The following is a 12,604-nucleotide window of genomic DNA, read 5'->3' on the forward strand; positions in this document are numbered from 1 at the left end:
GGGTGTTTAGAGAAAGTCCAGCCAGGAATTAGGCTTCCAGCTATCATGAGAGTAAAAATCAGCTTCAGTCATGGCAAAATCTCATTAGTGTGAAAAAATCTGTACTTTGTCCAACAGTGTAATGAGAGAAAACCACAGCGAAATCCTTCAGATATGCTCATTTCCATTTCTTAATTATCCGGGGACAAATTTTGAGTTCATGGACTCTTCAGGCTATTTCCTTGTCTTTCTTTCACCTCATCTTGGCTGACATTTGGGCTGTCAGAGCTTATGAGTATCTTGATTAAAGGATGGCAAGAGGAAATGAAAGGAGACAAGAAAACTGGACCAGTGAAATTCTTTTAGTTAACAGGACATTTAAAAAAAAAAATTTAAGAATGAAGGATGTATTATACTTATTATTGAAGAAAAGTTGTTTTATTTTCTATATAGTGTTGTTAAATAATTTGGTGTAATTCAGTAGCCCAAGCATTCTGCATTTCTTTTTTGCAGGGATAACTGACCATTGGCTACGTGGAGTTTATTATACATATTTCTAGCAATAATAGCTACTGCCATTTATTGAGAGCTTACTACGTGCCAGACATTATGCTTATCATTTTTGGTGCATTCTCCCTGTGTTTCACAAAAATCCCTGGGAGGGGGGCTATTATGATTCCTAGGTGGAAGAGGAAACAGTTTTAGAGAAACCTCACAACTTTTAAGTGGCAGGACTGAAATTCAAATCCAAGTTCTTAAGGACTTCGCTCGTGGGCCTCCTCAGCCTAACTTACAATGTCAGTACCTCACCAGTATAATTCCTTTCCACACTGACAATTCTCGAAGAGATGATGAAAGTGATTTCAAGATGAAAGATATGATGAGAAAGTGACTCTAGATCTTCTAAATTGTAATCTAATACATCCCAGATTATTTCGACCATTATTTACATTTACAGAAAACACGTTCTAAGTTAAATATAGACAATCATTATCATTCTGACAATTTCCCCCTGGTTTCTCTGGATAAAAGAGAGAAGCTTCTGAATAAAGTGACTGATAACGTTTGTTCTAAAATGACACTATCTCTTTGAAACAAAACTCATTTCGCGTATCAGTCTGAGAGATCTGAAGATGAGAGAGCCAGTCATAACAAGCAACCTTTCTCAGTATCAAATTTTACTGGTTGCCATAATTATGTGGTTGCAAAGAAACAGGAAGTTTCTGGGCACCAGAAAGGTTGTACTGACTAATACTATTCTTTGAGATATTTAAATATTTAAGCCTTTACAAATCAGAAACTGCCTCTTTTGGGCAACAGCTTGTCAGGTTTAGTAAAGATGCTGAATTTTAATGTCACAGACAAAAATCCTGTACCACTAATATTCTGGGTGGGACTAAAATTCCCATCACCCTGTTGCTTCAGATGGTACAAGATTCACCTCCCGAATTAAATAACACATTTAATTTACAATGCAATGAGATGTGCAAAAAAATGCTTTTGGCTATGTGTTGAGAAATATCCTTAGCTGACAATGTAATGATGCAACATGCTCTAGCAGAAAACAGACAAACCAAGGAGGTTGCTCTTATGCTGTTGCTAACACCCTAGAGCAGGCAGATTATGGCATCCTATATTACACAGCAATAATTTTGTGGTAGAGAAGGTATAAAGGCATGAAAATGTTTCAATATCAGGTCTAAGTGAGGGTAAAAGACCAGACAGCTATCATCTTTAAGATGACATACACACCTAGTACTGGTCATCCAGAAGATCAGTTAATTCCTTTTGAAAAATGACTAGATTTATTTGTTTGGTTGTCATAGAAGACTCAGAAGAATCTGAGCCATAATTTTTGCAAGAGAAGCTAAATGAATTTTAGCAGACAAATTATAAATGAAAACTTTAGTTATATCTCATTTCAAAGTGATAGTTCCTTATTCATACCTTTCTATGTTTTTGCTCTTTTCTACTTTTCTGGGCTCCAATGCACATACCTGCTACACATATTTAGTAATAATGTTGTGGTCAGAATAGTCTGCTATTAGCCTAATTCAACTGATACCAACATGTAGAAAAATAAAAATTACAGCCGAAGTTGAACTGCAGGTGAATGTACTTAAAAGGCAAACAAGAGAACTCTAGACATTTCATTGAAGGGTGACACTGAAAGAGAACCAACTCTACCTTGCATTCTGGACAACCATGACTTGACTGCATTGATTCCAAGAGCGAGAATGAAGGATACAGCAGGAAAGTAGGAAAGACAGGAAGAAAAAAGTTAGGAACAGAAATAAGGAAGAAAATGTGAGAATAAAAACTAGAGGAGCTATACCATAATATATTAACAACATGAGGCAGAAAATAATCTTAGAACTAAAGTGAAAATAATACCTCACAAGTGTAGTAAATTCCAAGGTCTTGGCCACTGTAATAATTAAGAGTAATTTAATGAAAGGGCTAGGAATTGAATACGAGTAAGCACATTAGCCTGCTTTTTGGTCAAATTCCACCCAGAAGGCATATTTTGTTTGACAAATGGCACGGGGATAGCTTTAGGTGGGACCTCACTCTTCATTTCACTATAGTTTCAACACTTTCTCTGTTACCTACTCCAGAATGGATTGACATATTCATGCCACCTGCCTGACCTTTCCAGTTATTCAAGTTTGCAACAGTCTAATGGAAACATATCCTGTAACAAATAAAGGATAACTACTCTCTTATAGTATAAAAGGTGATACTAGGATATTAAAGAAGATAGAAAATAAAAGACAGTGCTTTATTTTCATTCATTCATTAGCAAATGCTGATTGGAGATATACCCTTGGCAGTCATTTCCTCTTGTCCCATAATACTGTCATTAAATAACACTGAAGGTCTAATGACCCAAATCAAAGGCAGAATGAAGTTATCACTTTGTTATATTCATGTTAAAAAAAAAAGTGGTGGGATGAGGGATAAATAAGGAGTTTTAGATTAGTAGATACAAACTACTACATATAAAATATATAAACAACAAGGTCATACTGTGTAGCACAGGAAACTATATTCAATATCTTGTAATAAACTATGATGGAAAAGAATATGAAAAAGAATATATATACATATATATGTATAACAATCACTTTGCTGTATACTACAAACTAATGCAACATTATAAATCAACTATACATCAAAAAGGTAGACAAATTACAGTTATAACTACTACATAAAGATATAAACTAACATAAAATAAAAAATTCCCTTTCCTGTTCTATATGGCTAGTTGGTAGTGTATGAATTAAATTCATTTCAGCCTGCAGAATTCTCTTTAATATTTCTCGAAGGGCAACTCAGCTGGGAAAAAAACTGTTTCTCAGATTTGTTCTTCTGGCAATGTCTTATTTATTTGTTCTTCTGGCATTTATTTAACATCTTTACTGGAGTATAATTGCTTTACATTGTTGTGTTAGTTTCTGGTATATAACAAAGTGAATCAGCTATAGGCATATTTCTATCCCCATATCCCCTCCCACTTGTATCTCCCTCCCACCCTCCCTATCCCACCCCTGTAGCTGGTCACAAAACACCAATCTGATCTCCCTGGGCTACACGGCTGCTTCCCCTTAGCTATCTATTTTACATTTGGTAGTGTATATATGTTGATGCCACTCTCTCACTTCGTCACAACTTACCCTTCCCGCTTGCCATGTCCTTAAGTCCATTCTCTATGTCTGTGTCTTTATTCCTGTCCTGCACCTAGGTTCTTCAGAATCATTTTTTTTTTTTAGATTCCATATATATGTGTAAGGATACAGTACTTGTTTTCCTTTCTGACTTACTTCACTCTGCATGACAGACTCTAGGTCCATCCACCTCATTACAAATAACTCAATTTTGTTTCTTTTTATGGCTAAGTAATATTCCATTGTATATATGTGCCACATCTTCTTTATCCATTCATCTGTCTATGGACACTTAGGTTGCTTCCATGTCCTGGCTCTTATAACTAGTGCTGCAATGAATCTTGTGGTACATGACTCTTTTTGAGTTATGGTTTTCTCAGGGTATATGCCCAGGAGTGGGATTGATGGATCATATGGTAGTTCTATTTTTAGTTTTTTATGGAACGTCCACACTGTTCTCCAAGTGGCTGTATCAATTTGCATTCCCATGAAGTGTAGGAGGGTTCCCTTTTCTCCACACCCTCTCCAGCATTTATTGTTTGTAGATTTTTTGATGATGGCCATTCTGACCAGTGTGCGGTGATACCTCATTGTAGTTTTGATTTGCATTTCTCTAATGATTAGTGATGTTGAACATCCTTTCATGTGTTTGCTGGCAATTGGTATATCTTCTTTGGAGAAATGTCTACTTAGGACTTCTGTCCATTTTTGGTTTGGGTTGGGTTTTTTTGATATTGAGCTGCATGACCTGCTTGTATATTTTGGAGATTAATTCGTTGTCAGTTGCCTCATTGGCAAATATTTTCTCCCATTCTGAGGGTTGTCTTTTCATCTTGTTTGTGGTTTCCTTTGCTGTGCAAAAGGTTTTAAGTTTCATTAGGTCCCACTTGTTTATTTTTGTTTTTATTTCCATTTCTCAATGATGTGGGTCAAAAAGGATCTTGCTGTGATTTATGTCATAGAGTGTTCTGCCTATATTTTCCTCTAAAAGTTTTATAGTGTCTGGCCTTATATTTAGGTCTTTAATCCACTTTGAGTTTATTTTTTTATATGGTGTTAGGGAGTGTTCTAATTTCATTCTTTTACATGTAGCTGTCCAGTTTTGCCAGCACCACTTAATGAAGAGGCTGTCTTTTCTCCATTGTATATTCTTGCCTCCTTATCAAAGATAACATGACAATATGTGCATGGGTTTATCTCTGGGCTTTCTATCCTGTTCCATTGATCTATATTTCTGTTTTTGTGCCAGAACCATACTGTCTTGATGACTGTAGCCTTGCAGTAGAGTCTGAAGTCAGGGAGCCTGATTCCTCCAGCTCCGTTTTTCTTCCTCAAGATTGCTTTGGCTATTCAGGGTCTTTTGTGTTTCCATACAAATTGTGAAATTTTTTGTTCTAGTTCAGTGAAAAATGCCATTGGTAGTTTGACAGGGATTGCATTGAACCTGTAGATTGCTTCGGGTACAATAGTCATTTTCACAATGTTGATTCTTCCAATCCAAGAACATGGTCTATCTCTCCATCTGTTTGTATCATCTTTAATTTCTTTCATCAGTGTCTTATACTTTTCTGAATACAGGTCTTCTGCCTCCTTAGGTAGGTTTATTCCTAGGTATTTAATTCTTTTTGTTGCAGTGGTAAATAGGAGTGTTTCCTTAATTTCTCTTTCAGATTTTTCAGCATTAGTGTATAGGATTGCAAAAGATTTCTGTGCATTAACTTTGTATCCTGCAATTTTACCAAATTCACTGGCTAGCTCTAGTAGTTCTCTGGTAGCATCTTTAGGATTCTCTATGTATAGTATCATGTCATCTGCAAACAGTGACAGTTTACTTCTTCTTCTCCGATATGGATTCCTTTTATTTCTTTTTCGTCTCTGACTGCTGTGGCTAAAACTTCCAAAACTGTGTTGAATAATAGTGGTGAGAGTGGGAAACCTTATCATGTTCCTGATCTTAGAGGAAATGGTTTCAATTTTTCACCATTGAGAACAATGTTGGCTGTGGGTTTGTCATATATGGCCTTTATTATGTTGAGGTAAGTTTCCTCTCTGCCTACTTTCTGGAGAGTTTTTATCAAAAATGTGTGTTGAATTTTGTCAAAAGCTTTTTCTGCATCTATTGAGAGTATCGTATGTTTTTTTCCCTTCAACTGGTTAATATGGTGTATCACATTGATTAATTTGCATATATTGAAGAATCCTTGCATTCCTGAGATAAACCCCACTTGATCATGGTGTACGATCCTTTTAATGTGCTGTTGGATTCTGTTTGCTAGTATTTTGTTGAGGATTTTTGCACCTCTATTCATCAGTGATATTGGCCTATAGTTTTCTTTTTCTGTGACATCTTTGTCTGGTTTTGGTATCAAGGTGATGGTGGCCTTGTGGAATGAGTTTGGGAGTGTTCTTCCCTCTGCTATATCTTGGAAGATTTTGAGAAGGATAGGTGTTAGCTCTTCTGTAAATGTTTGATAGAATTTGCCTGTGAAGCCATCTGGTCCTGGGCTTTTGTTTGTTGGAAGATTTTTAATCAGTTTCAATTTCAGTGCTTGTGATTGGTCTGTTCATATTTTCTACTTCTTCCTGGTTCAGTCTCAGAAGGCTGTGCTTCTCTAAGAATTTGTCCATTTCTTCCAGGTTGTCCATTTCATTGGCATATAGTTGCTTGTAGCAATCTCTCATAATCCTTTGTATTTTTGCAGTGTGAGTTGTTACTTCTCCTTTTTCATTTCTAATTCTATTGATTTGAGTCTTCTCCCTTTTTTTCTTGATGAGTCTGGCTAAAGGTTTATTAATTTCGTTTATCTTCTCAACGAGCCAGCTTTTAGTTTTATTGATCCTTGCTATTGTTTCCTTCATTTCTTTTTCATTTATTTCTGATCTGATCTTTATGGTTTCTTTCCTTCTGCTAACTTTGGCAGCTTTTTGTTCTTCTTTCTCTAATTGCTTTAGGTGTAAGGTTAGGTTGTTTATTTGAGATTTTTCTTGCTTTTTGAGGTAGGATCGTATTGCTATGAACTTCCCTCTTAGAACTGCTTTTGCTGGATCCCATAGGTTTTGGGTTGTCGTGTTTTCATTGTCATTTGTTTCTAGGCATTTTTGGACTTCCTCTTTGATTTCTTCAGTGATCTCGTGTGGTTATTTAGTAGCGTATTGCGTAGCCTCCACGTGTTTGTATTTTTTATAGTTTTTTCCCTGTAGCTGATTTCTAGTTTCATAGCGTTGTGGTCAGAAAAGATACTTGACATGATTTCAATTTTCTTAAATTTACCAAAGCTTGTTTTGTGACCCAAGATACTATCTATCCTGGAGAATGTTCCATGAGCACTTGAGAAGAAAGTGTACTCTGTTGTTTTTGGATGGAGTGTCCTATAAATATCAATCAAATCCATCTTGTTTAATGTGTCATTTAAAGCTTCTGTTTCCTTATTCATTTTCCTTTTGGATGATCTGTCCATTGGTGAAAGTGGTGTGTTAAAGTCTCCTACTATGATTGTGTTACTGTTGATTTCCCCTTTTATGGCTGTTAGCGTTTGCCTTATGTATTGAGGTGCTCCTATGTTGGGTGCATAAATATTTACAATTGTTATATCTTCTTTGAGGATCGATCCCTTGATTGTTATGTAGTGTCCTTCTTTGTCTCTTGTAATAGTTATTATTTTAAAGTCTATTTTGTCTGATATGAGAATTGCTACTCCAGCTTTCGATTTCCATTTGCATGGAATATGTTTTTCCATCAACACTCTTACAGTCTGTACATGTCCCTAGGTCTGAAGTGGGTCTCTTGTAGACAGCATATATACGGGTCTTGTTTTTGTAGCCATTCAGGCAGTCTATGTCTTTTGGCTGGAGCATTTAATCCATTTATATTTAAGGTAATTATCGATACATATGTTCCTATTCCCATTTTCTTAATTGTTTTGGCTTTGTTATTGTAGGTCTTTTCCTTCTCTTGTGTTTCCTGCCTAGAGAAGTTCCTTTAGCATTTGTTGTAAAGCTGGTTTGGTGGTGCTGAACTCTCTCAGCTTTTGCTTGTCTGTAAAGGTTTTAATTTCTCCATTAAATCTGAATGAGATCCTTGCTGGGTAGAGTAATCTTGGTTGTAGGTTTTTCCGTTTCATCACTTTAAATATGTCCTGCCACTCCCTTCTGGCTTGCAGAGTTTCTGCTGAAAGATCAGCTGTTAACCTTATGGGGATTCCCTTGTATGCTATTTGTTGCTTTTCCCTTGCTGCTTTCAGTATATTTTCTTTGTATTTAATTTTTGATAGATTGATTAATATGTGTCTTGGAGTGTTTCTCCTTGGATTTATCCTGTATGGGACTCTCTGCACTTCCTGGACTTGATTGACTATTTCATTTCCCATATTAGGGAAGTTTCCAACTATAATCTCTTCAAATATTTTCTCAGTCCCTTTCTTTTTCTCTTCTTTTTCTGGGACCCCTATAATTCGAATATTGGTGTGTTTAATGTTGTCCCAGAGGTCTCTGAGACTGTCCTCAATTCTTTTCATTTTTATTCTTTATTCTGCTCTGCAGTAGTTATTTCCACCATTTTATCTTCCAGGTCATTTATCTGTTCTTCTGCCTCAGTTATTCTGCTATTGATTCCTTCTAGAGAATTTTTAATTTCATTTATTGTGCTGTTCATCACTGTTTGCTCTTCAGTTCTTCTAGGTCCTTATTAAACAGTTCTTTTATTTTCTCCACTCTATTTCCAAGATTTGGGATCATCTTTACTATCATCTGAATTCTTTTTCAGGTAGACTGCCTATTTCCTCTTCATTTGTTTGGTCTGGTGGGTATATACCTTTCTCCTTCATCTGGTGCATATTTCTCTGTCTTCTCATTTTGCTTAACTTACTGTATTTGGGGTCTCCTTTTCACAGGTTGCAGGTTCATAGTTCCTGCTGCTTTTGGTGTCTGCCCCAGTGGGTAAGGTTGGCTCAGTGGGTTGTGTATGCTTCCTGGAGGAGGGGACTGGTGCCTGTGTTCTGGTGGATAAGGCTGGATCTTATCTTTCTGATGGGCAGGACAGGGTCTGGTGGTGTGTTTTGGGGTGTCTGTGAACTTATTATGATTTCAGGCAGCCTCTCTGCTAATGGGTGCGGTTGTGTTCCTGTCTTGCTAGTTGTTTGGCATGGGGTTTACAGCACTGGAGCTTGCTGGTCGTTGAGTGGAGATGGATATTAGCGTTGAGACAGAGATCCCTGGGAGAGCTCTTGCTGATTAATGGAGCTGGGAGGTCTCTCATAGTCCAATGTCCTGAACCTGTCTCTCCCACCTCAGAGGCTTAGGCCTGACAGCCAGCCAGAGCACCAACACCCTCTTAGCCAAACGGCTCAGAATAAAAGGGAGAAAAAAAGAAAGAAAGAAAGGAAGAAAGGAAGAAAGGAAGGAAGGAAGGAAGGAAGGAAGGAAGGAAGGAAGGCAGGCAGGCAGGAAGGAAGGAAGAAAGAAAGAAAGAAAGAAAGAAAGAAAGAAAGAAAGAAAGAAAGAAAGAAAGAAAATAAATAAAATTATTAAAATAAAAAATTAAAACAATATTATTAAAATAAAAAAATAAATACATAATAAAAAAAGAAGAGAGCAACCAAACCAATAAACAAATCTACCAGTGATAACAAGCGCTAAAAACTAAACTAAGGTAAACATAAAAGTCAGAAACTGGGGGCTTCCCTGGTGGCGCAGTGGTTGAGAGTCCGCCTGCCGATGCAGGGGACATGGGTTCATGCCCCGGTCCCGGAAGATCCCACATGCCGCAGAGCGGCTGGGCCCGTGAGCCATGGCCGCTGAGCCTGCGCGTCCGGAGCCTGTGCTCCGCAACGGGAGAGTAGGCCACAACAGTGAGAGGCCCGCGTACCACAAAAAAAAAAAAAAAAAGTCAGAAACTGGTCAGTTGCATATAGCAAACCCTAAGTCTACAGTTGCTCCCAAAGTCCACTGCCTCAACTTTGGGATGACTCATTGTCTATTCAGGTATTCCACAGATGCCGGGTACATCACGTTGACTGTGGAGATTTAACCCGCTGCTCCTGAGGCTGCGTGGAGAAATTTCCCTTTTGCTTCTCTGTTCACACAGCTCCTGGTGTTCTGCTTTGGATTTGGCCCCGTCTCTGCATGTAGGTCTCCCTCTGTTCTTTTGGGAAGTCTGAGGTCTTCTGCCAGCATTCAGTAGGTGTTCTGTAGGAGTTGTTCCACATGTAGATGTATTTTTGATGTATCTGTGGGGAGGAAGGTGATCTCCATGTCTTACTCCTCTGGCATCTTGAAGGTCCTCTCCAATGTCTTATTTATTAAAAAAAAAAGTCTTTATTTTTGAAGGACAGTTTTGCTGGATACAGAATTCTTGTGGACCATCTTTTTCCTTTAGTACACTGATTATGTCATCTCCCTACCTTCTGGGCTCCATGGTTTCTGATTGGCAATTAGTTGTTTATCTTATAGAGGATCCCTTGGATATGATGAGCCACTTCTCTTGCTTCTTTCAAGATTCTGTCTGTGGATTTTGATAGTATGATTAAGAAGAGACCTGGTATAATTTTTTTCTGTTTATCCTGATTGGATTTTGTTGAGCTTCTTGGCTGTGCAGATTTTTTCCAACAAATGTGAGAAATCTTTTGCCATTATTTCTTCAGAAATGTTTTCTGCCCTTGCCTCTTTCTCTCCTCTTGGAATTGCCTCTCTGTGTATGTTCGTATACTTTATGATATCCTAGGTTTCTAAGGCATTGTTCCCTTTCGTTCATTCTTTTTTCTTTCTGTACCTTAAACTAAACAAACTCAATTGACCTGTCTTCATGATTGCTAATTGTGTCTTCTGACTAAATATATTGTTTATCTCATTATTAAGACAGTAGATCCTAAGACCTCACCACAAGGAGATTTTTTTTCCTTTCATTTTATTTTACCTGTATGAGGCGATAGATGCTAACTAAAGCTTTATTTTATAATTTTAAAACACCCATTTGAAAATATGCATATGAATAATAATATATCAAGTCAGTTAATGAACATTTAATGTATTGAATAATACACATCCTATAAAAGACTAACTGATTAGTCCTTGAACACTGGTTTCACAAATACATTTTGAAAAGTAAACTAATTCTTTAAATCTTCCACAAATAATTCCTGAAATGATTTTACTGTCTACCTGATTGGTCATAGCACAAGTGCTTTCCAGAATTGAAATACTGATGTGTTCTCATCCAGTCAGGTTTTGTTACCATCATGGCTCTCCTAAAACCCTTTAAGGCCTAATTACAAATTTTTAATTCCACCTTACTTACTAATTGGAAATAAATAAATATGACATGTAGATAAAACTAAGGAAAAGATATTAAACTCCTTAAATTAGAGACCAGAAGACACTATCACTATTTTTTAAACCACAGGGCAATATTTACAATACTAAGAATATAGTGCTTCTTTACTTACCCTCGCCCTGGAAGAAGGTACACTTTAACAAAGGGGTCTGAGTAACCATTGTTGTCTCGAGCGACAAGGTTTCTTGCTTGGAGAATATGTATTATGAGATTTCCAAGATCATAGTTGATTTGAAGCTTAAAGGGACAGAAAATATTCCATGAACATTATGTTTTTTTGTATAAAAAACATATAATAATTATTCAGTATTTTACAGTATTTAAAAAAAGTTCTCATAAGAAGCATCAACTGCTACTTTCATTTTATTTGAAACTGAACAGACCAGTTAATGTCTAATTTAATTGGCAACTCCCAGGCACACATTAATTACTAGTAAATGTGCTGTTCATTCTTTCTACGGTGAAAGTTCTGGCCTGTCAAAAATTCATTTAGGATAATCACACAGTGAATGCTAGTTCCATTTTTAAACTAAATTTGTACTCTTAGGAAAATCAGAAATGTTAACATTCATAAATACAATTGGCAGAATTTTGAAAATAGATTAACTAATTGATGGATTTATTAGAAAATATCTTTTGCATTTCATCAAGTAATTAGCAGTGGGTGGAAACATTATTTAAAGACAAAGATGTTAGTACTGAATTGTAAGAATATTTAAGAATGTGTAGATTTTATCCCTTCCTATATTACATTAGCTGATAAACCTATAGCTATTCTTTCTGTGCGTGCTTTCTTAATAGTGATGCTAAGAAAATGAAATATTGTTCTTTAATTTTAGAAGCTGAAGAGAAAAGAAGAGGCACTGTCTCATAGATGCTTAATGGCTGTTGTAAAACTGTCACTGAATAGTAAAAGGCTTACAATTCAAATTAATATTTGAGAAGCCTGCATGATTCAAAATAATCAAATTAACTAATTTTTCACCATTAAAAATGAAAGATTCTTTTGGCATCATTTAGAATAAGACAATTCTGTTTGTTGCTCTTTCTGTTTATCAAATAACAGAAGGGAAGGGATCTATATTTTGAAAAAGAAAATCCATAAATAAAAAATGAATGTATTTTTTATAATCATACAAAACAGATATGCTATGTTTATGTTGAAAATGGAATAATTTAGATGAGATAATCTTCATGTTAATGATTAAAATAATTTCCTAATTTCAGCATAATCTTGATCTGGTTATGTTTTGTGGCAGAAAACAAATCTTTGCTTTCCTCAGTATAGAAAGGCCCAGAGTCTCTCTGACTATCATGGAAGCAATATGAAACATGAAACAAAGGGCTGTGAAGGAAGAGGAGAAATGAAAAGTTTAGAACTGCAGTAACTGTGCTCTAACGGAGTACTGAAATAGAAGAATTATTCTGCAATTAATTTCACTGAGGTTTAGAATGGCTTCCAAATCTTTAAGGAGAAATTCTTTTCAATTTTCTCCTTTCTCTGCTAGCCTGAAAGTCCACTTTTAACTGGTAAGGCAGTAAAATCATTTCTTATTGAAACTGAGATTTGCAGGCTACCCTAAGAGAGTGCTTTCCAAAATGTACTCTGTAAATTTGGTGCCTTAGAGAA

General features: G+C 36.3%; 1 protein-coding gene across 4 annotated transcripts in view; it reads right to left on the bottom strand.

Moving 5' to 3' along the window:
• PCLO (piccolo presynaptic cytomatrix protein) overlaps positions 1-12,604 on the bottom strand; it is a 166,896-nt gene that overhangs the window by 69,978 nt on the left and 84,314 nt on the right. For 3 of the 4 annotated variants that reach the window (XM_067746086.1, XM_067746084.1, XM_067746087.1), the window contains exons 11-12: positions 11,087-11,211; positions 2,167-2,193 (exon numbers count right to left, since the gene is read on the bottom strand). In XM_067746086.1, coding sequence (XP_067602187.1) covers positions 2,167-2,193; positions 11,087-11,211 — 152 coding nt within the window. The remainder of the gene's footprint in view (positions 1-2,166; positions 2,194-11,086; positions 11,212-12,604) is intronic. The other variant, XM_067746085.1, reaches the window with a different exon arrangement.

Source organism: Pseudorca crassidens, chromosome 8 (assembly GCF_039906515.1).
Source record: "Pseudorca crassidens isolate mPseCra1 chromosome 8, mPseCra1.hap1, whole genome shotgun sequence".
Lineage (NCBI taxonomy): Eukaryota > Metazoa > Chordata > Mammalia > Artiodactyla > Delphinidae > Pseudorca > Pseudorca crassidens.